The 21,405-nt window shown below is 43.0% G+C and overlaps 1 protein-coding gene and 2 pseudogenes across 11 annotated transcripts in view; all 3 read left to right on the top strand.

The window, feature by feature from the left end:
* LOC110504859 (protocadherin alpha-C2) overlaps positions 1-21,405 on the top strand; it is a 184,893-nt gene that overhangs the window by 82,861 nt on the left and 80,627 nt on the right. Inside the window, exon 1 of one of the 10 annotated variants that reach the window (XM_090219550.1) lies at positions 6,146-8,278. The exons of 6 other annotated variants lie outside the window; for them this stretch is intronic. In XM_090219550.1, the coding sequence (XP_090075676.1) occupies positions 6,314-8,278 (1,965 nt within the window). In that variant the 5' untranslated portion in view covers positions 6,146-6,313. Of the gene's footprint in view, positions 1-6,145; positions 8,279-8,805; positions 11,364-11,892; positions 14,452-15,168; positions 17,690-21,405 lie in introns of those variants that run through there. 3 more of the 10 variants (XM_036969647.2, XM_036969646.2, XM_090219549.1) reach the window with 3 other exon arrangements.
* On the top strand, positions 458-5,662 carry LOC118945980 (protocadherin alpha-8 pseudogene; annotated as a pseudogene).
* Positions 18,476-21,195, top strand: LOC149971596 (protocadherin alpha-8 pseudogene; annotated as a pseudogene). Its single transcript, XR_016491608.1, has one exon. The product of XR_016491608.1 is annotated as a protocadherin alpha-8 pseudogene (transcript).

Genomic DNA, 21,405 nt, shown 5'->3' with positions numbered 1-21,405 from the left:
ATGCGAACACACACACACACACACACACACACACACACACACACACACACACACACACACACACACACACACACACACACACACACACACACGTTTTTCAACCGGACTGAGTTTTTAACTGCATAGGCTGCTAGTGCTGTCCGTGGTGCTGAAAGCTAGAACTACATTTTGCCTACAAGATACACCCCATTTTCAGAAATTCATGTTCAGTGTTGTTAAGTGTTTAGATTTGATTATTGGATTCGTGCTCTCTGGTGGAACATGCATAATACACCGTATCTGCTGGTTTTGCAGGCAATTGCATTTCTACGCTTCATGATTGGAGTATGTCACAGTTTTCACCACTTGGCGTCACTGTTGACCGTTAGTGTGAGAAATGGTCACGGGCGTTAAGAGGCCCATCCCGCCTTCACAGGGTGAGAACATGTCTTGCTGCATTGTTACAAAGAGACGCAGGACGAGACAGCGAATAGTCGGCATCAAGATCAGTCTGTTTCTACCTTCCACAATTGCATCCGAATTTGACAAATAACTTCTTCATAATCTTGATTGTTTTAAATGTAATTTCATCTCTTCGGATCTATATGTGGCTCATGTTCGATGGAATTATGTCTTCACCGAATATAAGGAGCTCTATTGTGACGTATGTAGTGCTTGTGCTGCTGGAGTGTTACTGGGAAGCGGTGTGCGGGCAGCTCTCCTATTCCGTCTCAGAGGAGGTAAACCCAGGGACTTCTGTGGGAAATATCGCTAAGGATCTAAACCTCAATGTCCAGGATTTGGAGTCGCGTATGTTTCAGATTGTCACCGGGTCCAAGAGACAGTATTTCGAGGTAAATCTAAAGACTGGTGTTCTCTATGTGAATGAGAGAATAGACAGAGAGGAGCTCTGTGTGAAGGCTCTGAAATGTACAGTCAGTGTAGAGGCCGTTATAAACAGTCCGTTGAAGCTTTACCGTCTAGAAATCACTATTTTAGATGTTAACGATAATGCTCCGTCGTTTATTGAAAAATCACAAAGTATCAATATAGCAGAGAATACATTACCAGGCTTGAGATTCGCCCTAGCAGAGGCAAATGATGCGGATGTGGGTAAAAATTCTGTTAGTACATACATGCTTAGCCCTAATGAATACTTCGCTCTTGATATACACAAAGGAGGAGAAAGTGTGTCTGCTGACTTAGTGCTGCAGAAAGCGTTAGACCGAGAGAAACAGTCTGTTATAAAGCTCACACTGACGGCCATTGATGGTGGCAACCCACCGAGGTCGGCCACATCAGAGATTGTAGTTAATGTTTTGGACATCAATGATAACGCTCCGGTTTTTAGTATCTCGTTGTATAAGACTCGACTTTTCGAAAACGTCGCAATAGGGACAAAAGTAATCACTCTGAATGCGTCTGATGTCGATGAAGGCATGAACAGTGAAATGGTGTATTCGCTAAGAAGTAAAGGCCAAGGTCATATATTAGATAGATTTCAAATCGATTCTAAAACGGGAACAATCACAGTTAAAGGGCATATAGATTTCGAAAAAAGTCCTGCCTTTGAGATCCGTGCAGAAGTGAGTGACAGAGGCCAGCCCCCGATGGCAGCTCACTGTAAAGTGTTGGTAGAGGTGGTGGACCTCAACGACAATGCCCCTGACATCACTGTGACGTCACTCTTAGACACAGTGAAGGAGAACGCCAAGTTGGGCACTGCTATTGCTCTCGTGTCCGTCCTCGATAAAGATGGTGGCAAAAATGGAATAGTGAATTGTGATATTGTGAATAAAGTCCCATTTAAACTGGAGACAAACTATGAAAACTATTATTCGTTAGTGGTCGACGGGCCTCTGGACAGGGAGAGCGCTTCTATGTATAATGTCACCTTCACAGCTACGGATAAAGGGACCCCGACTCTCTCCAGCACCAGCGTTATTACTGTACACGTTTCTGATGTAAATGACAACGCTCCTCTATTCTCAGAACCCGTGATTAATGTTTATGTGAAAGAGAACAGTCCGGTAGGAGACGTCATTTATACGATGTCTGCTTTTGACCCAGATTCAGATGAAAATGCAAAGATGACGTATTCATTATTAAATATAAGTGTTCCAATATCATCATTTGTGAATTTAAACTCTCATACTGGAGATATAATCAGTCTGCAGTCTTTTAACTATGAGGAGATAAAAACTTTCCAGTTTAAAGTTCAGGCCACAGACTCTGGTGTTCCTCCACTCAGCAGCAACGTGACTGTGAACGTTTTTATCCTGGATGAGAATGACAACAGTCCTGGGATTATCGCGCCCTATTCGGAGCACGGCTCCGTTAACACCGAGAACGTTCCCTATTCTGCTGAAGCGGGCTACTTTGTGGCCAAGATCAGGGCTGTAGACGCCGACTCTGGTTACAATGCGCTGCTTTCTTATCACATCTCTGAGCCCAAGGGAACCAACCTCTTCCGAATCGGAACCAGCACCGGGGAACTAAGGACTAAGAGGAGAATGAGTGACAATGACCTGAAAACTCACCCGTTGGTCGTGTTGGTTTCTGATAACGGAGAACCCTCACTGTCAGCGACTGTATCTATGGATGTAGTGGTGGTTGAAAGTACAGGTGAAATCCAGACTCAATTCAGAAATGTGCCGAGAAAGGAGGAGAACTTCTCTGATCTAAACCTGTATTTGTTGATCGCCATAGCCTCGGTGTCAGTGATATTTTTACTGAGCCTCATCAGTTTAATAGTTGTAAAATGCCACAGGACAGAGGACAGTTTCAGAAGGTACAGCGCCCCAATGATCACCACACACCCTGACGGAAGCTGGTCTTACTCTAAATCTACTCAGCAGTATGACGTGTGTTTCAGCTCAGACACACTGAAGAGTGACGTAGTGGTTTTCCCCGCTCCGTATCCACCTGCAGATGCAGAACTGATCAGTATTAACGGAAATGACACGTTTAACAGGACTCAGACATTACCCAACAAAGACAAGGTAAGAACTGTAGTTTTAACACAGAAATTCGTTTTCCTTCTATCCTAAACATGTCTTTGTCGCTTTGTTTTGATTTTCAATGTTTTTGGTTAACTTTGTTATTTGCCTCGTTATCTTATTTGAATGAACAGTGAAATTATAGACATATCACTGCCTATTTAAGATGTTAAACTTGCTTGCTATTTTCCCACATTGAAGAGAAACTTGGACGCGCTGTCCATAGTGCGGAAACGATTCACCCTCTCTTGCAGGTTTTTCGGAAATATAATTTAGCATAAGAGCTGATGGGTATGCTATGAAGCAAGCTAGATGTATTCAGGGTTTTCTAAAGCTAACCATATTCAGTGAGCTTCACATTCCAGCTCAGGCTTCATCCGTACTTGGACGGTGGATATTGCTGGACCGCCTGCCGCTAATTGTAGCAGGCTTGTAACTGGGTGTGCATATCGCACAACGCTCGTCGAACGCAGAATTCTTTATTGAGACAAATGGTGAAACCTCAATCCATTGGCGAAACAGAGCCACGTTTTCATTTTTGCCGAAAACAAAATGAAAGAAAAGTTATCTTTCAAATTCAGCAGACTGTGTTATGAAATAGGTTTTCTGTACCGTCTTTATTTGATTAGTTATCCCCTTATTTTTGTCCTTAAACAGTCGCTATAAATATAGAACCAGTCAATAGTTTGGACACACCTACTCATTCAAGGTTTTTTTTGTACATATTTGTCTATTTTCTGCATTGTAGAATAATAGTGAAGCCATCAAAACAATGTAATAACACATATGGGATTATGTAGTAACCAAAAAAGTGTTAAACAAATTAAAATATTTTTTGAATTTGGATTCTTCAAAATAGCCACCCTTTGCCTTGATGACAACTTTGCACACTCTTGGCATTCTCTCAACCAACTTCATGAGGTAATGGAATGCATGGATGCAACCTGGAATGCATTTCAATTAACAGGTGTTCCTTGTTAAAAGTTCATTTGTGGAATTTCTTTCCTTCTTAATGCATTTGAGCCAATCAGTTGTGTTGTGCCAACAAAAGATATCCCTATTTGGTAAAAGACCAAGTCCATATTATGGCAAGAACAGCTCAACTAAGCAAAGATAAATGACAGTCCATCAATTACTTTAAAACATGAAGGTCAGTCAATGCTTAATATAAACAAACTATTTTTTATTTTTTTTACCTCATTTTCGTGGTATCCAATTGGTAGCTAGTCTTTTCTCATCGCAGCAACTCCCGTACATACTCGGGAGAGGCAAAGGTCGAGAGTCGTGCGTCCTCCGATACACAACCCAACCAAGCCGCACTGCTTCTTGACACAATGCCCACTTAACTCGGATGCCAGCCACACCAAAGTGTCGGAAGAAACACCGTACACCTGGCGACCGTGTCAGCCCCCTATAGGAGTCGCTAGTGCATGATAGTACAAACCCTCCCCTAACCCCGACGACACTGGGCCAATTGTGCACCGCCCCATGGGTCTCCCGGTCGCAGCCGGCTGCGACAGAGCCTGAACTCAAACCCAGAATTTCTAGTGGCACAGCTAGCACTGTGATGCAGTGTCTTAGATGCCTGTGCCACTCGTGAGTCCACATTTCAAAATCTTTTAAAGTTTATGCAAGTTCAGTTGCAAAAACCATCAAGCGCTATGATGAAACTGGCTCTCATGAGGACCGCCACAGGAAAGGAAGTCTCATAGTTACCTCTGCTGCAGAGGATAAGTTAATTAGAGTTAACTGTACCTCAGTAATTGCAGCCCAAATAAATGCTTCACAGAGTTAAAGTACCAGACACATCTCAACATCAACTGTTCTGTCTTTGTGAGACGCAGAGTAAGTGAACGGATGATCTCTGCATGTGTGGTTCCCACCATGAAGCATGGAGGTGTGATGGTGTGGGTGAGCTTTGCTGGTGACACTGTCAGTGATTTATTTAGAATTCAAGGCACACTTAACCAGCATGGCTTCCACAGCATTCTGCAGCAATACACCATCCCATCTGGTTTGTGCTTAGTGGGACTATAATTTGTTATTCAACAGGACAATGACCCCAAACCCACCTCCAGGCGGTGTAAGTGCTATTTGACCAAGGAGAGTGATGGAGTGCTGAATCAGATGACCTGGTCTCCACAATCACCTAAACTCAATTGAATTGAGATGGTTTGGGATGAGTTGGACCGCAGAGTGAAGGAAAAGCCACCAACAAGTGCTCAGCATATGTGGCAACTCCTTCAGGACTGTTGGAAAAAACATTCCTCATGAAGCTGGTTGAGAGAATGCCAAGAGTGTGGAAAGCTGTCATCAAGGTGAAGTGTGGCTACTTTGAATAAACAAAATGTAAAATATATTTTGAGTTGATTAACACTTTTTTGGTACTTCATGATTCCATATGTTTTATTTCATATTTTTGATGTCTTCACTATTGTTCTACAATGTAGAAAATAGTAAAAATAAAGAAAAATCCTTGAATGAGTAGGTGTGTCCATACTTTTGGCTGGAACTGTACTTCTATTACTTTTTACAACTGTTACCGGGGACCTTAAGACGAGTATTGTGAGGCCTATGGTTGTCCTAGAGCAAAATAACCGCTTATTTGTGTATGGATGTCTTTGAATAATGTGGTTTTCTAGTATGGTGTACGCTTCAATATTACCACGTGGCGTCACTGTTGACCATGGTATTAAGATATTACTTTCGAGTTCCGAGTCCCCTCCCAGTTTCACAGGGTGAGGAGCATTCACGGGGCTTTGTTACAAAAAGAAGCAAGACGAGAGAGATGGTGGTTGGAGGCCAAAACATTTACCATGTTGTAATTCAGCTGGATTTGAGACATATATTTTCTGTGCTTAGATTTTTGTTGCTGATATTTCTATTTTTGGATCAATGCTCGGCAAACGTTCGATGGAATGATGTCTTTACCGAGTAGAAGGAGCTCTATTGTGACGTATGTATTGCTTGTGTTGCTGGAGTGTTACTGGGAGGCGGTGTGCGGGCAGCTCTCCTATTCCGTCTCAGAGGAGGTAAACCCAGGGACTTCTGTGGGAAATATCGCTAAAGATCTAAACCTCAATGTCCAGGATTTGGAGTCGCGTATGTTTCAGATTGTCACCGGGTCCAAGAGAAAGTATTTTCAGGTAAATCTGAAGACTGGTGTTCTCTATGTGAATGAGAGAATAGACAGAGAGGAGCTCTGTGTGAAGGCTCCGAAATGTACAGTCAGTGTAGAGGCTGTTATAAACAGTCCGTTGAAGCTTTACCGTCTAGAAATAACTATTTTAGATGTTAATGATAATGCTCCGTATTTTGCTGAAAAGTCACAAAGTATGGACATTGCTGAGAGTACATTACCGGGAGCGAAATTCTCTCTTTTAGAAGCGTCTGATGTCGATGTTGGAAAGAATACTGTTATCACATACAAGCTTAGTCCTAATGAATATTTCTCTCTTGATATCCACAAAGGAGGAGAGAGTGTGTCTGCGGAGTTAGTGCTGCAGACAGCTTTAGACCGAGAGAAACAGCCCGTTATTCAGCTCACACTGACCGCTGTTGATGGAGGAAATCCACCGAGGTCTGGCACGTCAGAAATAAAAATAAATGTTTTAGATATTAATGATAACCGTCCTATATTCAGTAGCTCTTTGTATAAGACTCGTGTTTTCGAGAACGTGCCCATAGGAACAACAGTAATAAATGTGAATGCAAATGATATCGATGAGGGCACAAACAGTGAAATAGTGTACTCTCTTAGAACTAAAGGCCAAGATCATATATTAGAGAGATTTCAAATCGATTCTAAAACGGGAACAATCACAGTTAAAGGCACGGTTGATTTTGAGGAAAGTCCTGCTTTTGAGATTCATGCGCAGGCGAGTGACAGAGGCCAGCCCCCGATGGCAGCTCACTGTAAAGTTTTGGTAGAGGTGGTGGACCTCAACGACAATGCCCCTGAGCTCACTGTGACGTCACTCTTAGACACAGTGAAGGAGAACGCCAAGATGGGCACTGCTATTGCTCTCGTGTCCGTCCTCGATAGAGATGGTGGCAAAAATGGAGCGGTTCATTGTGAGGTCAAGAATAAGGTCCCTTTAAAATTAGAGACAAACTACAAAAACTATTATTCGTTAGTGGTCGATGGGCCTCTTGACAGAGAGAGCGCTTCTCAGTATAATGTTACCGTAATAGCTACAGATGAAGGGGCGCCGCCTCTCTCCAGCACCAGCGTTATTACTGTACACGTTTCTGATGTAAATGACAACGCTCCTCACTTCCCAGAACCCGTGATTAATATTTATGTTAAGGAGAACGTTCCAGTAGATGTCATTAAAACCGTGTCTGCACTTGATTCTGACGTCAATGAAAATGGCCAAGTGACCTACTCACTCTTACAGAGTAGCAGCAAATTACCACCTCTGTCTACAATGGTTAATATAAACTCAGATACTGGAGATATAATCAGTCTGCAGTCTTTTAACTATGAGGAGATCAAAACTTTCCAGTTTAAAGTTCAGGCCACAGACTCTGGTGTTCCTCCACTCAGCAGCAACGTGACTGTGAACGTTTTTATCCTAGATGAGAATGACAACAGTCCTGGGATTCTCGCACCCTATTCTGAGCATGGCTCCGTTAACACTGAGAACGTTCCCTATTCTGCTGAAGCGGGCTACTTTGTGGCCAAGATCAGGGCTGTAGACGCCGACTCTGGCTACAGTGCGCTGCTTTCTTATCACATCTCTGAGCCCAAGGGAACCAACCTCTTCCGAATCGGAACCAGCACCGGGGAACTAAGGACTAAGAGGAGAATGAGTGACAATGACCTGAAAACTCACCCGTTGGTCGTGTTGGTTTCTGATAACGGAGAACCCTCACTGTCAGCGACTGTGTCTATTGATGTAGTGGTGGTTGAAAGTACAGGTGAAATCCAGACTCAATTCAGAAATGTGCCGAGAAAGGAGGAGAACTTCTCTGATTTAAACCTGTATTTGTTGATCGCCATTGCCTCAGTGTCAGTGATATTTTTATTGAGCCTCATCAGTTTAATAGCTGTAAAATGCCACAGGACAGAGGACAGTTTCAGAAGGTACAGCGCCCCAATGATCACCACACACCCTGATGGAAGCTGGTCTTACTCTAAATCTACTCAGCAGTATGACGTGTGTTACAGCTCAGACACACTGAAGAGTGACGTAGTGGTTTTCCCCGCTCCGTATCCACCTGCAGATGCAGAACTGATCAGTATTAATGGAAATGACACGTTTAACAGGACTCAGACATTACCCAACAAAGATCAGGTAAGAACCATAGTTTCACTTAAACCAGAAATCCATCCTTTAATCAGCCTTTTTTTTGTTGTTTTGTTGTTTTTCTCAATGTCTTCCTTTGGATGAACTTGAACTTTTCTTCTCTATCTCATTTACATGTTCAATTAAATTATAGACATCTTCCTGCTTGTACAAGTTGGAAAAATGCCGTACTCTTTTGCTCGCTGTCAAGATAAACATATAGGCGCTGCCCATGGTTCTGAAATCTGTCACCGTCTTGGCTACCTGTTTTTGCCTGTTGTTTCACGTAATGCACTGGATACGCTTTTTTTTGCCCTGCCTATGTTTTGTAGCATTTCATATGAAACATCACATACATGCTGCTCAGAAGTGATGGTCGTCATGCTTCTATTGTGTTTGGATGGGTGTCATGGAATGTATTGGGATCTTCTGAGTTGCTGTAAGCTGGTACATTCCCCACGCGGCGTCACTGTTGACCGTGGCATTGAGATATTATTTCGTGTCTCGAGGTCCCTCCCAGTTTCAGAGAGTGGGGAGATTTTTGTGGCTTTGTTAAAAAGAGACGCAAGACGAGAGAGAGACGGTTGTCTCAGGCCATACCGGTGTTTACCGCTTAGAAATTCAGCTGGATTTGATACATATATTTTCTATGCTAAGATTTTTTCAAGGATACTAATCTTTTCGGATCTATGCGTTGCTGACATTCGATGGAAGTATGTCTTTACCGAACAGAAGGAGCTCTATTGTGACGTATGTATTGCTTGTGCTGATGGAGTGTTACTGGGAAGCGGTGTGCGGGCAGCTCTCCTATTCCGTCTCAGAGGAGGTAAACCCAGGGACTTCTGTGGGAAATATCGCTAAAGATCTAAACCTCAATGTCCAGGATTTGGAGTCGCGTATGTTTCAGATTGTCACCGGGTCCAAGAGAAAGTATTTCGAGGTAAATCTTAAGACGGGTGTTCTCTATGTGAATGAGAGAATAGACAGAGAGGAGCTCTGTGTGAAGGCTCCGAAATGTACAGTCAGTGTAGAGGCCGTTATAAACAGTCCGTTGAAGCTTTACGGTCTAGAAATAACTATTTTAGATGTTAATGATAATGCTCCGTATTTTGCAGAAAAGTCACAGAGTATGGACATTGCTGAGAGTACATTACCGGGAGCGAAATTCTCTCTTTTAGAAGCGTCTGATGTCGATGTTGGAAAGAATACGGTTAGCACATACAAGCTTAGTCCTAATGAATATTTCTCTCTTGATATCCACAAAGGAGGAGAGAGTGTGTCTGCGGAGTTAGTGCTGCAGACAGCTTTAGACCGAGAGAAACAGCCCGTTATTCAGCTCACACTGACCGCTGTTGATGGAGGAAATCCACCGAGGTCTGGCACGTCAGAAATAAAAATACATGTTTTAGATAATAATGATAACCGGCCCATATTCAGTAGCTCTTTGTATAAGACTCGTGTTTTCGAGAACGTGCCCATAGGAACAACAGTAATAAATGTGAATGCAAATGATATCGATGAGGGCACAAACAGTGAAATAGTGTACTCTCTTAGAACTAAAGGCCAAGATCATATATTAGAGAGATTTCAAATCGATTCTAAAACGGGAACAATCACAGTTAAAGATGCGGTTGATTTTGAGGAAAGTCCTGCTTTTGAGATTCATGTGCAGGCGAGTGACAGAGGCCAGCCCCCGATGGCAGCTCACTGTAAAGTTTTGGTAGAGGTGGTGGACCTCAACGACAATGCCCCTGAGCTCACTGTGACGTCACTCTTAGACACAGTGAAGGAGAACGCCAAGAAAGGCACCGCTATTGCTCTCGTGTCCGTCCTCGATAGAGATGGTGGCAAAAATGGCGCGGTTCAATGTGAGGTCAAGAATAAGGTCCCTTTTAAATTAGAGACAAACTACAAAAACTATTATTCGTTAGTGGTCGATGGGCCTCTTGACAGAGAGAGCGCTTCTCAGTATAATGTTACCGTCATAGCTACAGATGAAGGGGCGCCGCCTCTCTCCAGCACCAGCGTTATTACTGTACACGTTTCTGATGTAAATGACAACGCTCCTCACTTCTCAGAACCCGTGATTAATATTTATGTTAAGGAGAACGGTCCAGTAGATGTCATTAAAACAGTGTCTGCACTTGATTCTGACGTCAATGAAAATGGCCAAGTGACCTACTCATTCTTACAGAGTAACAGCAAATTACCACCTCTGTCCACAATGGTTAATATAAACTCAGATACTGGAGATATAATCAGTCTGCAGTCTTTTAACTACGAGGAGATCAAAACTTTCCAATTTAAAGTTCAGGCCACGGACTCTGGTGTTCCTCCACTCAGCAGCAACGTGACTGTGAACGTTTTTATCCTAGATGAGAATGACAACAGTCCTGGGATTCTCGCGCCCTATTCTGAGCACGGCTCCGTTAATACTCAGAACGTTCCCTATTCTGCTGAAGCGGGCTACTTTGTGGCCAAGATCAGGGCTGTAGACGCCGACTCTGGCTACAATGCGCTGCTTTCTTATCACATCTCTGAGCCCAAGGGAACCAACCTCTTCCGAATCGGAACCAGCACCGGGGAACTAAGGACTAAGAGGAGAATGAGTGACAATGACCTGAAAACTCACCCGTTGGTCGTGTTGGTTTCTGATAACGGAGAACCCTCACTGTCAGCGACTGTGTCTATTGATGTAGTGGTGATTGAAAGTACAGGTGAAATCCAGACTCAATTCAGAAATGTGCCGAGAAAGGAGGAAAACTTCTCTGATTTAAACCTATATTTGTTGATCGCCATAGCCTCGGTGTCAGTGATATTTTTACTGAGCCTCATCAGTTTAATAGCTGTAAAATGCCACAGGACAGAGGACAGTTTCAGAAGGTACAGCGCCCCAATGATCACCACACACCCTGACGGAAGCTGGTCTTACTCTAAATCTACTCAGCAGTATGACGTGTGTTTCAGCTCAGACACACTGAAGAGTGACGTAGTGGTTTTCCCCGCTCCGTATCCACCTGCAGATGCAGAACTGATCAGTATTAACGGAAATGACACGTTTAACAGGACTCAGACATTACCCAACAAAGATCAGGTAAGAACCATAGTTTCACTTAAACCAGAAATCCATCCTTTAATCAGCCTTTTTTTTGTTGTTTTGTTGTTTTTCTCAATGTCTTCCTTTGGATGAACTTGAACTTTTCTTCTCTATCTCATTTGCATGTTCAATTAAATTATAGACATCTTCCTGCTTGTACAAGTTGGAAAAATGCCGTACTCTTTTGCTCGCTGTCAAGATAAACATATAGGCGCTGCCCATGGTTCTGAAATCTGTCACCGTCTTGGCTACCTGTTTTTGCCTGTTGTTTCACGTAATGCACTGGATACGCTTTTTTTTGCCCTGCCTATGTTTTGTAGCATTTCATATGAAACATCACATACATGCTGCTCAGAAGTGATGGTCGTCATGCTTCTATTGTGTTTGGATGGGTGTCATGGAATGTATTGGGATCTTCTGAGTTGCTGTAAGCTGGTACATTCCCCACGCGGCGTCACTGTTGACCGTGGCATTGAGATATTATTTCGTGTCTCGAGGTCCCTCCCAGTTTCAGAGAGTGGGGAGATTTTTGTGGCTTTGTTAAAAAGAGACGCAAGACGAGAGAGAGACGGTTGTCTCAGGCCATACCGGTGTTTACCGCTTAGAAATTCAGCTGGATTTGATACATATATTTTCTATGCTAAGATTTTTTCAAGGATACTAATCTTTTCGGATCTATGCGTTGCTGACATTCGATGGAAGTATGTCTTTACCGAACAGAAGGAGCTCTATTGTGACGTATGTATTGCTTGTGTTGCTGGAGTGTTACTGGGAAGCGGTGTGCGGGCAGCTCTCCTATTCCGTCTCAGAGGAGGTAAACCCAGGGACTTCTGTGGGAAATATCGCTAAGGATCTAAACCTCAATGTCCAGGATTTGGAGTCTCGTATGTTTCAGATTGTCACCGGGTCCAAGAGAAAGTATTTCGATGTAAATCTTAAGACTGGTGTTCTCTATGTAAATGAGAGAATAGACAGAGAGGAGCTCTGTGTGAAGTCTCCGAAATGTACAGTCAGTGTAGAGGCCGTTATAAACAGTCCGTTGAAGCTTTACCGTCTAGAAATCACTATTTTAGATGTTAATGATAATGCTCCGTCGTTTACTACGAAGGCACAGGTCTTAGATATTACAGAAAACACTTTACCAGGGGCGAGGTTCCCACTGTCTGAAGCGTCAGATGTCGATAGTGGTAGAAATGCATTGGGCACATATAAGCTGAGCACAAATGATTATTTTTCTTTAGCGGTCCATAAGGGAGGAGAAAGTGTGTCTGCTGACTTAGTGCTGCAGAAAGCGTTAGACCGAGAGAAACAGTCTGTTATAAAGCTCACACTGACCGCCATTGATGGTGGCAACCCACCGAGGTCGGGCACATCAGAGATTGTAGTTAATGTTTTGGACATCAATGATAACGCTCCAGTTTTTAGCAGTTATTTGTATAAGACTCGTGTTTTTGAAAACATTCCAATTGGCACGACAGTAATAACTCTGAATGCGACAGACGCAGACGAAGGAACAAATTGTGAAATCGTTTACTCCCTAAGACAAAAAGACCAAGATTATGTTTTGAACATTTTTCAAATTAATCAACGGACTGGAGTGATAACAGTAGAAGGAAATATTGACTTCGAGAAAGACAATGCTTTTGAGCTCCGTATACAAGCTCATGACGGGGCACAACCCCCCATGACATCTCACTCTAAATTATTGATAGAGGTTATGGATATGAATGACAATGCCCCTGAGATCACTGTGACGTCACTCTTAGACACAGTGAAGGAGGACAGTAAGGTGGGCACCGCCATCGCTCTAGTGTCAGTCCTCGATAAAGATGATGGCAAAAATGGAATTGTGGATTGTGATATTGTGAATAAAGTCCCATTTAAACTGGAGACAAACTATAAAAACTATTATTCGTTAGTGGTCGACGGGTCTCTTGACAGAGAGAGCGCTTCTCAGTACAATGTCACCATCACAGCTACGGATGAAGGAACCCCGCCTCTCTCCAGCACCAGCGTTATTACTGTACATGTTTCCGATGTGAATGACAACGCTCCTCGCTTCTCAGAACCCGTGATTAATGTTTATGTGAAAGAGAACAGTCCGGTAGGAGATGTCATTAAAACTGTGTCTGCACTTGATTCTGACGTCAATGAAAATGGCCAAGTGACCTACTCATTCTTAGAGAGTAACGGCAAATCAGCACCGCTGTCTACAATGGCTAATATAAACCCGGATACTGGAGATATAATCAGTTTGCAGTCTTTTAACTATGAGGAGATCAAAACTTTCCAGTTTAAAGTTCAGGCCACAGACTCTGGTGTTCCTCCACTCAGCAGCAACGTGACTGTGAACGTTTTTATCCTGGATGAGAATGACAACAGTCCCGGGATTATCGCGCCCTATTCTGAGCACGGCTCCGTTAACACCGAGAACGTTCCCTATTCTGCTGAAGCGGGCTACTTTGTGGCCAAGATCAGGGCTGTAGACGCCGACTCTGGCTACAATGCGCTGCTTTCTTATCACATCTCTGAGCCCAAGGGAACCAACCTCTTCCGAATCGGAACCAGCACCGGGGAACTAAGGACTAAGAGGAGAATGAGTGACAATGACCTGAAAACTCACCCGTTGGTCGTGTTGGTTTCTGATAACGGAGAACCCTCACTGTCAGCGACTGTGTCTATTGATGTAGTGGTGGTTGAAAGTACAGGTGAAATCCAGACTCAATTCAGAAATGTGCCGAGAAAGGAGGAAAACTTCTCTGATTTAAACCTGTATTTGTTGATCGCCATTGCCTCGGTGTCAGTGATATTTTTACTGAGCCTCATCAGTTTAATAGCTGTAAAATGCCACAGGACAGAGGACAGTTTCAGAAGGTACAGCGCCCCAATGATCACCACACACCCTGACGGAAGCTGGTCTTACTCTAAATCTACTCAGCAGTATGACGTGTGTTTCAGCTCAGACACACTGAAGAGTGACGTAGTGGTTTTCCCCGCTCCGTATCCACCTGCAGATGCAGAACTGATCAGTATTAATGGAAATGACACGTTTAACAGGACTCAGACATTACCCCACAAAGAGGAGGTAAGAGTAGTAGACTATACTAATATTTATGTTTCATTCATAGGTATGATATGTGTTTTCATGGTCAATTTAGTTTTTGATGTCATAAAATTATATATATATATTAGCATAAATAGCTACGTCAATGTGCAAAATAACCTTTTCCTCGAACGGGAGGTCACTGTCCATGGTGCTGAAACGGTCATTGGTCTTCTGTTTTGGGTGGTAAAGGACTATTTGGGTTTTTGCTAGTATGTGTTGACAGTGGAATTTGAATATTCTAGTGATGTAAAAAGTTGGTTTAAATATATATATTTTTCTCTCTACTTGTCTCCCCCTTGAAAACGACATCTGGCAGTTTCCTATATAGACAATCAAGTTGGTTTATTGACTCCCTAATAGCTGTCCTTATTACAGACCTTTATCAACACCGTTTCTGCCTGACTAAGTGCAGTCATTTAATCATTACATGTTTTTCACTTCACATTATGCAGTTCTTATCACGAGCACATGTATTCATATTGGACGATATCGCGTGATGGTTTCAGATATAAGACACTGGTCACTGATTAATATACAGTCATATTTGGCATTTTCCTGTCTACCATCACAAAAGTCAGTGATATCAATAAAAAGCAATCAAAAAGCAACACATGGTGTCGCTGTAGACCACAGATCGGAGAGAAGTCACTGATAATCCAAGACTCCTCCTCTGAATGAAATACAATCAACGCATGTCCCGAGCGCATTGTCATGAGAAGCAGTCCAATGATCGTGAGACGGATGGCTGGGTTGTGTGGATCTCTAGCATAACGTATTTTTTTGTGGTTTTAATGGATAGGCCCTATGTGACTTTAATTCTGATATAATTTGTTTTATACAAGCAGCAATGGGTCGTCGAAGACAAAGGGAACGTGTTTGGATTCAGTGCGTCGCGTTGCTTTGTTTATTTGACTGGTCTGCAGCGCAGATCTCTTACTCCGTTTCAGAGGAGGTGGACAAAGGCACGTTTGTGGGGAATCTCGCTAAGGATTTAAACCTTAATGTCCAGGAACTGGAGTCGAGGGGTCTAAGGATTGTATCGGGACATAGTAAGAGGTATTTTGAGGCTAATTTGAAAACGGGAAATCTATATGTTAACGAGAGAATTGACAGAGAGGAGCTTTGTCCGAATACGGTAAAGTGCTCTTTAAACATAGAGGCCATATTGAGCCACCCTATGCTTCTCCACCGAATACAGGTGAATATTTTAGACATCAATGACAATGCGCCGGCCTTTGATGAAACATTGCACACATTTAATATATCTGAGTCATCATCAAAGGGCGAAAGATATTTGCTTCCGCTCGCAGTTGATGCAGATACAGGCAGTAACTCGGTAAACAGCTACAAGCTGAGCCCGAATGAACACTTCTCCCTGGATGTACAGAGCGGTGGAGAGCAGAGTGTGTCTGCTGAGTTAGTGCTGCAGAAAGCTTTAGACCGAGAGAAACAGCCCGTTATCCAGCTCACACTGACCGCTGTAGATGGAGGAAAACCTCCTAGATCCGGGACTTTACAGATCATTGTCAATGTGATTGATGCAAATGATAATTCTCCCACTTTTAGCAAACCGCTGTATAAGGTCCGAGTAAATGAAAATGCTCCGTTTGGAACTGTAGTAATAAAACTAATTGCCACAGATTTAGATGAAGGGTTTAACGGTAAGATTGAATATTCCTTTATCAAACGCGCAAACTTGAACCCGCCTGTTTTATTTGATATCAATTCAGAAACAGGTGAAATTATAGTCAGGGGGAATTTGGATTATGAGGGAAGTCCTGCATATGAAATTCGAGTGCAGGCGACAGACCAAGGCTCCTCCCCCCGTAGTGCACACTGTAAAGTGTTAGTTGAAGTTATTGATGTCAATGACAATGTCCCTGAAATATTGGTGACGTCACTCATGAGCCCAGTCAAAGAGGATGCTGAGATTGGGACCGTGGTCGCCTTGCTGACAGTAACTGATAAAGATGGGGGTAAAAATGGCCTCACCAACTGTAAGCTTGTTGGGTCTGTTCCTTTTAAGTTGAGATCGAACTACAAAAACTATTATTCGTTAGTGGTCGACGGGCCTCTTGACAGAGAGAGCGCTTCTCAGTACAATGTCACCATCACAGCTATGGATGAAGGGACCCCGCCTCTCTCCAGCACCAGTGTTATTACAGTACACGTTTCTGATGTAAATGACAACGCTCCTCGCTTCTTAGAACCCGTGATTAATGTTTATGTGAAAGAGAACAGTCCGGTAGGAGACGTCATTTACATGATGTCTGCTTTTGACCCAGATTCAGATGAAAATACAAAGATTACTTATTCGTTATTAGATAAAAGTGTTTCAATATCATCATCTGTAAATATAAACTCGGATACTGGAGATATAATCAGTCTGCAGTCTTTTAACTATGAGGAGATCAAAACTTTCCAGTTCAAAGTTCAGGCCACAGACTCTGGTGTTCCTCCACTCAGCAGCAACGTGACTGTGAACGTTTTTATCCTGGATGAGAATGACAACAGTCCTGGGATTCTCGCGCCCTATTCTGAGCACGGCTCCGTTAACACTGAGAACGTTCCCTATTCTGCTGAAGCGGGCTACTTTGTGGCCAAGATCAGGGCTGTAGACGCCGACTCTGGCTACAATGCGCTGCTTTCTTATCACATCTCTGAGCCCAAGGGAACCAACCTCTTCCGAATCGGAACCAGCACCGGGGAACTAAGGACTAAGAGGAGAATGAGTGACAATGACCTGAAAACTCACCCGTTGGTCGTGTTGGTTTCTGATAACGGAGAACCCTCACTGACAGCGACTGTGTCTATTGATGTAGTGGTGATTGAAAGTACAGGTGAAATCCAGACTCAATTCAGAAATGTGCCGAGAAAGGAGGAGAACTTCTCTGATTTGAACCTATATTTGTTGATCGCCATTGCTTCGGTGTCAGTGATATTTTTACTTAGCCTCATCAGTTTAATAGCTGTAAAATGCCACAGGACAGAGGACAGTTTCAGAAGGTACAGCGCCCCAATGATCACCACACACCCTGACGGAAGCTGGTCTTACTCTAAATCTACTCAGCAGTATGACGTGTGTTACAGCTCAGACACACTGAAGAGTGACGTGGTGGTTTTCCCTGCTCCGTATCCACCTGCAGATGCAGAACTGATCAGTATTAATGGAAATGACACGTTTAACAGGACTCAGACATTACCCCACAATGAGAAGGTAAGATCTATGGGCAATTTTTTGCTTTTGTGTCTCAAAACATTCCGTATTGTAGCAGTTTTCAAAATGACAGACATTTGGCAAAAACGTATATGGTATCATGAGGTCAGTTCGTTTATATGGTAGTAGTTGTGCTGTAATATATCGTTTGAGAACATGTGTTATATATTGGCTTGACGTCAGACGAATTCTTGTTTGGACATTGCTGTGAAATTCCGGAATCTGTCAAAGTTGCTATAATGGTTTTCAGGGGCAGAGGCCTATTTTGGTACATGATTTTCGTCGTTGAAAGTGCAATGCATTAATTCCAGTGATTTACGAAGTTTGTTTTGAAAGATGTGTATTTTTCATCTAACAATCCATTTGTATATTTTGTGATTCCGTTTCTTTTAAGACGATAATACTTGAGTTGGTTTCTTGACTGCTCGAAAGCTTTGATCATGTCCACTTTCAACTCCGCCACTTTGTACGACTACCAAGACTCATTTAAAGTGTTCCCATTGTTTGTTCCCACATCTGTACTACCTATCATGAGGACGTGTATTCGAATTGAACTATTTGATGCATGAAGGGATTGATTAACATTTGAGTCAACGTTGCTCGCTAGTTTCTCCCAGTTATCTTTTAACATGTGGTTACTATCGCAATAAGTCATACTATGGTATATAAAATGAAACGAAAATAAATCAATAGTAGCACACGGTGTCGCTATAGACCACAGATCGGAGACAAGTCATTAATATCCTAAGACTCTAATTCTCTCTCTCTCAAAAAAAACCCCAACTGCGTCAGTCACCAGTCTCGAGCGTATTGTGAAGAGAAACTCTCGAATGGTGGTGAGACGGAGAGGGCTGGGCTGTACAGGATCTCTGACATATAACGGAATATTCGAGTTTTCATGGGTACAAAACCATTACTTGGGTTCAGTTGTTTTGCCCCATTAACGATGGGTTGTCGAAGACAAAGAGAACGTGTTTGGATTCAGTGCGTCGCGTTGCTTAGTTTATTTGACTGGTCTGCAGCACAGATCTCTTACTCCGTTTCAGAGGAGGTGGACAAAGGCACTTTTGTGGGGAATCTCGCTAAGGATTTAAACCTTAATGTTCAGGAACTGGAGTCGAGGGGTCTAAGGATTGTATCAGGACATAGTAAGAGGTATTTCGAGGCAAATTTGAAGACAGGAATTATGTTCGTTGAGGAGAGGATAGATAGAGAGGAGCTTTGTCCAAATACGGTGAAGTGCTCCTTAAATATAGAAGCCATATTGAGCCATCCTACCCAGCTCCACCGGGTTGAAATTTATATTTTAGACATAAATGATAATGTACCATCTTTCCTCGAAAGAATACATGTACTTAATATCACCGAGGCGGCATTTCCTGGTGAGCGATATCCACTACCGATAGCGAATGACGCAGATACGGGCAGTAACTCGGTAAACAGCTACAAGCTGAGCCCAAATGAACACTTCTCCCTGGATGTACAGAGCGGTGGAGAGCAGAGTGTGTCTGCTGAGTTAGTTCTGCAGAAAGCTTTAGACCGAGAGAAACAGCCCGTTATCCAGCTCACACTGACCGCTGTAGATGGAGGAAAACCTCCAAGATCCGGGACATTACTGATCACAGTAAATGTGGAAGACGTTAATGATAATGCACCTTCATTTAGCAAACCACTTTATAAGGTTAGCGTTCCTGAAAACGTTTCATCTGGTACAGCAATAATAACTCTCACCGCGACGGATCTTGATGAGGGCGTAAATGGCGAGATTATGTACTCACTAATAGGTCGAGGTAGTTTAAGCCACTCAGATACATTTGCTATAAATTCAGATACAGGCATAATTACTGTTAAGAAAACTATGGACCATGAGGTAACTGCCGCCTATGAAATTCGGGCTGAGGCGATGGACCGAGGGCACTCCTCACGGAAAACGTATTGCAAAGTGTTAGTAGAAGTTATTGATGTCAATGACAATGTCCCTGAAATATCAGTGACGTCCCTCATGAGCCCAGTCAAAGAGGATGATGAGATAGGGACAGTGGTTGCCTTGGTGACAGTAACTGATAAAGACGGAGGTAAGAACGGACTCACTAACTGTAATATTATTGGGTCTGTCCCATTCAAATTGAAATCGAACTACAAAAACTATTATTCGTTAGTGGTCGACGGGCCTCTTGACAGAGAGGGCGCTTCTCAGTACAATGTCACCATCACAGCTACGGATGAAGGGACCCCGCCTCTCTCCAGCACCAGCGTTATTACAGTACACGTTTCTGATGTAAATGACAACGCTCCTCGCTTCTCAGAACCCGTGATTAATGTTTATGTGAAAGAGAACAGTCCGGTAGGAGACGTCATTTACATGATGTCTGCTTTTGACCCAGATTCAGATGAAAATGCAAAGATGACGTATTCGTTATTAGATAAAAGTGTTTCAATATCATCATCTGTAAATATAAACTCTGATACTGGAGATATAATCAGTCTGCAGTCGTTTAACTATGAGGAGATCAAAACTTTCCAGTTTAAAGTTCAGGCCACAGACTCTGGTGTTCCTCCACTCAGCAGCAACGTGACTGTGAACGTTTTTATCCTAGATGAGAATGACAACAGTCCTGGGATTCTCGCGCCCTATTCTGAGCACGGCTCCGTTAACACTGAGAACGTTCCCTATTCTGCTGAAGCGGGCTACTTTGTGGCCAAGATCAGGGCTGTAGACGCCGACTCTGGTTACAATGCGCTGCTTTCTTATCACATCTCTGAGCCCAAGGGAACCAACCTCTTCCGAATCGGAACCAGCACCGGGGAACTAAGGACTAAGAGGAGAATGAGTGACAATGACCTGAAAACTCACCCGTTGGTCGTGTTGGTTTCTGATAACGGAGAACCCTCACTGTCAGCGACTGTGTCTATTGATGTAGTGGTGGTTGAAAGTACAGGTGAAATCCAGACTCAATTCAGAAATGTGCCGAGAAAGGAGGAAAACTTCTCTGATTTAAACCTTTATTTGTTGATCGCCATAGCCTCGGTGTCAGTGATATTTTTACTGAGCCTCATCAGTTTAATAGCTGTAAAATGCCACAGGACAGAGGACAGCTTCAGAAGGTACAGCGCCCCAGTGATCACCACACACCCTGACGGAAGCTGGTCTTACTCTAAATCTACTCAGCAGTATGACGTTTGTTACAGCTCAGACACACTGAAGAGTGACGTAGTGGTTTTCCCCGCTCCGTATCCACCTGCAGATGCAGAACTGATCAGTATTAACGGAAATGACACGTTTAACATGACTCAGACATTACCCAACAAAGAGGAGGTAAGATCTATTGACTCTTTTTCTGTTGATTTATATCTGAATTACTCCACTGATCTCCTTACAGTCAAATAATATTATTTTATAGGTTACTCTTACCTTGAAAAAAGCCATCCATCCACTCGAGAGTTGTTACATTGGTTTTGTTTTGCACTGTGGGTATGTCCTCTTTTCTTCGTTGAGCGAGTTTTGCTGTCCGTGGTCCTGAAAGCATGCTATACTTCAGAGCTGAGGATTCGTATAGGTTACTCTTACCTTGATCTTTAAGGTATGATTGGACTTCTGTGGCGCTGTACAATAGTGTTGCACTTCAGGAATGTGTAATCTGAATGTGAAATCTGTCAAATCAGATTACACATTATATGTAGGGTATTTTGATGAAATAGACAGTATTGTATACAAT

This window comes from Oncorhynchus mykiss, chromosome 25 (genome assembly GCF_057628025.1).
Source record: "Oncorhynchus mykiss isolate SJ-2025 chromosome 25, ASM5762802v1, whole genome shotgun sequence".
Taxonomy (NCBI): Eukaryota; Metazoa; Chordata; class Actinopteri; order Salmoniformes; family Salmonidae; genus Oncorhynchus; species Oncorhynchus mykiss.
The sequence above is the reverse complement of the archived record's forward strand: the minus strand, read 5'-3'. Positions and strand labels throughout refer to the sequence as shown.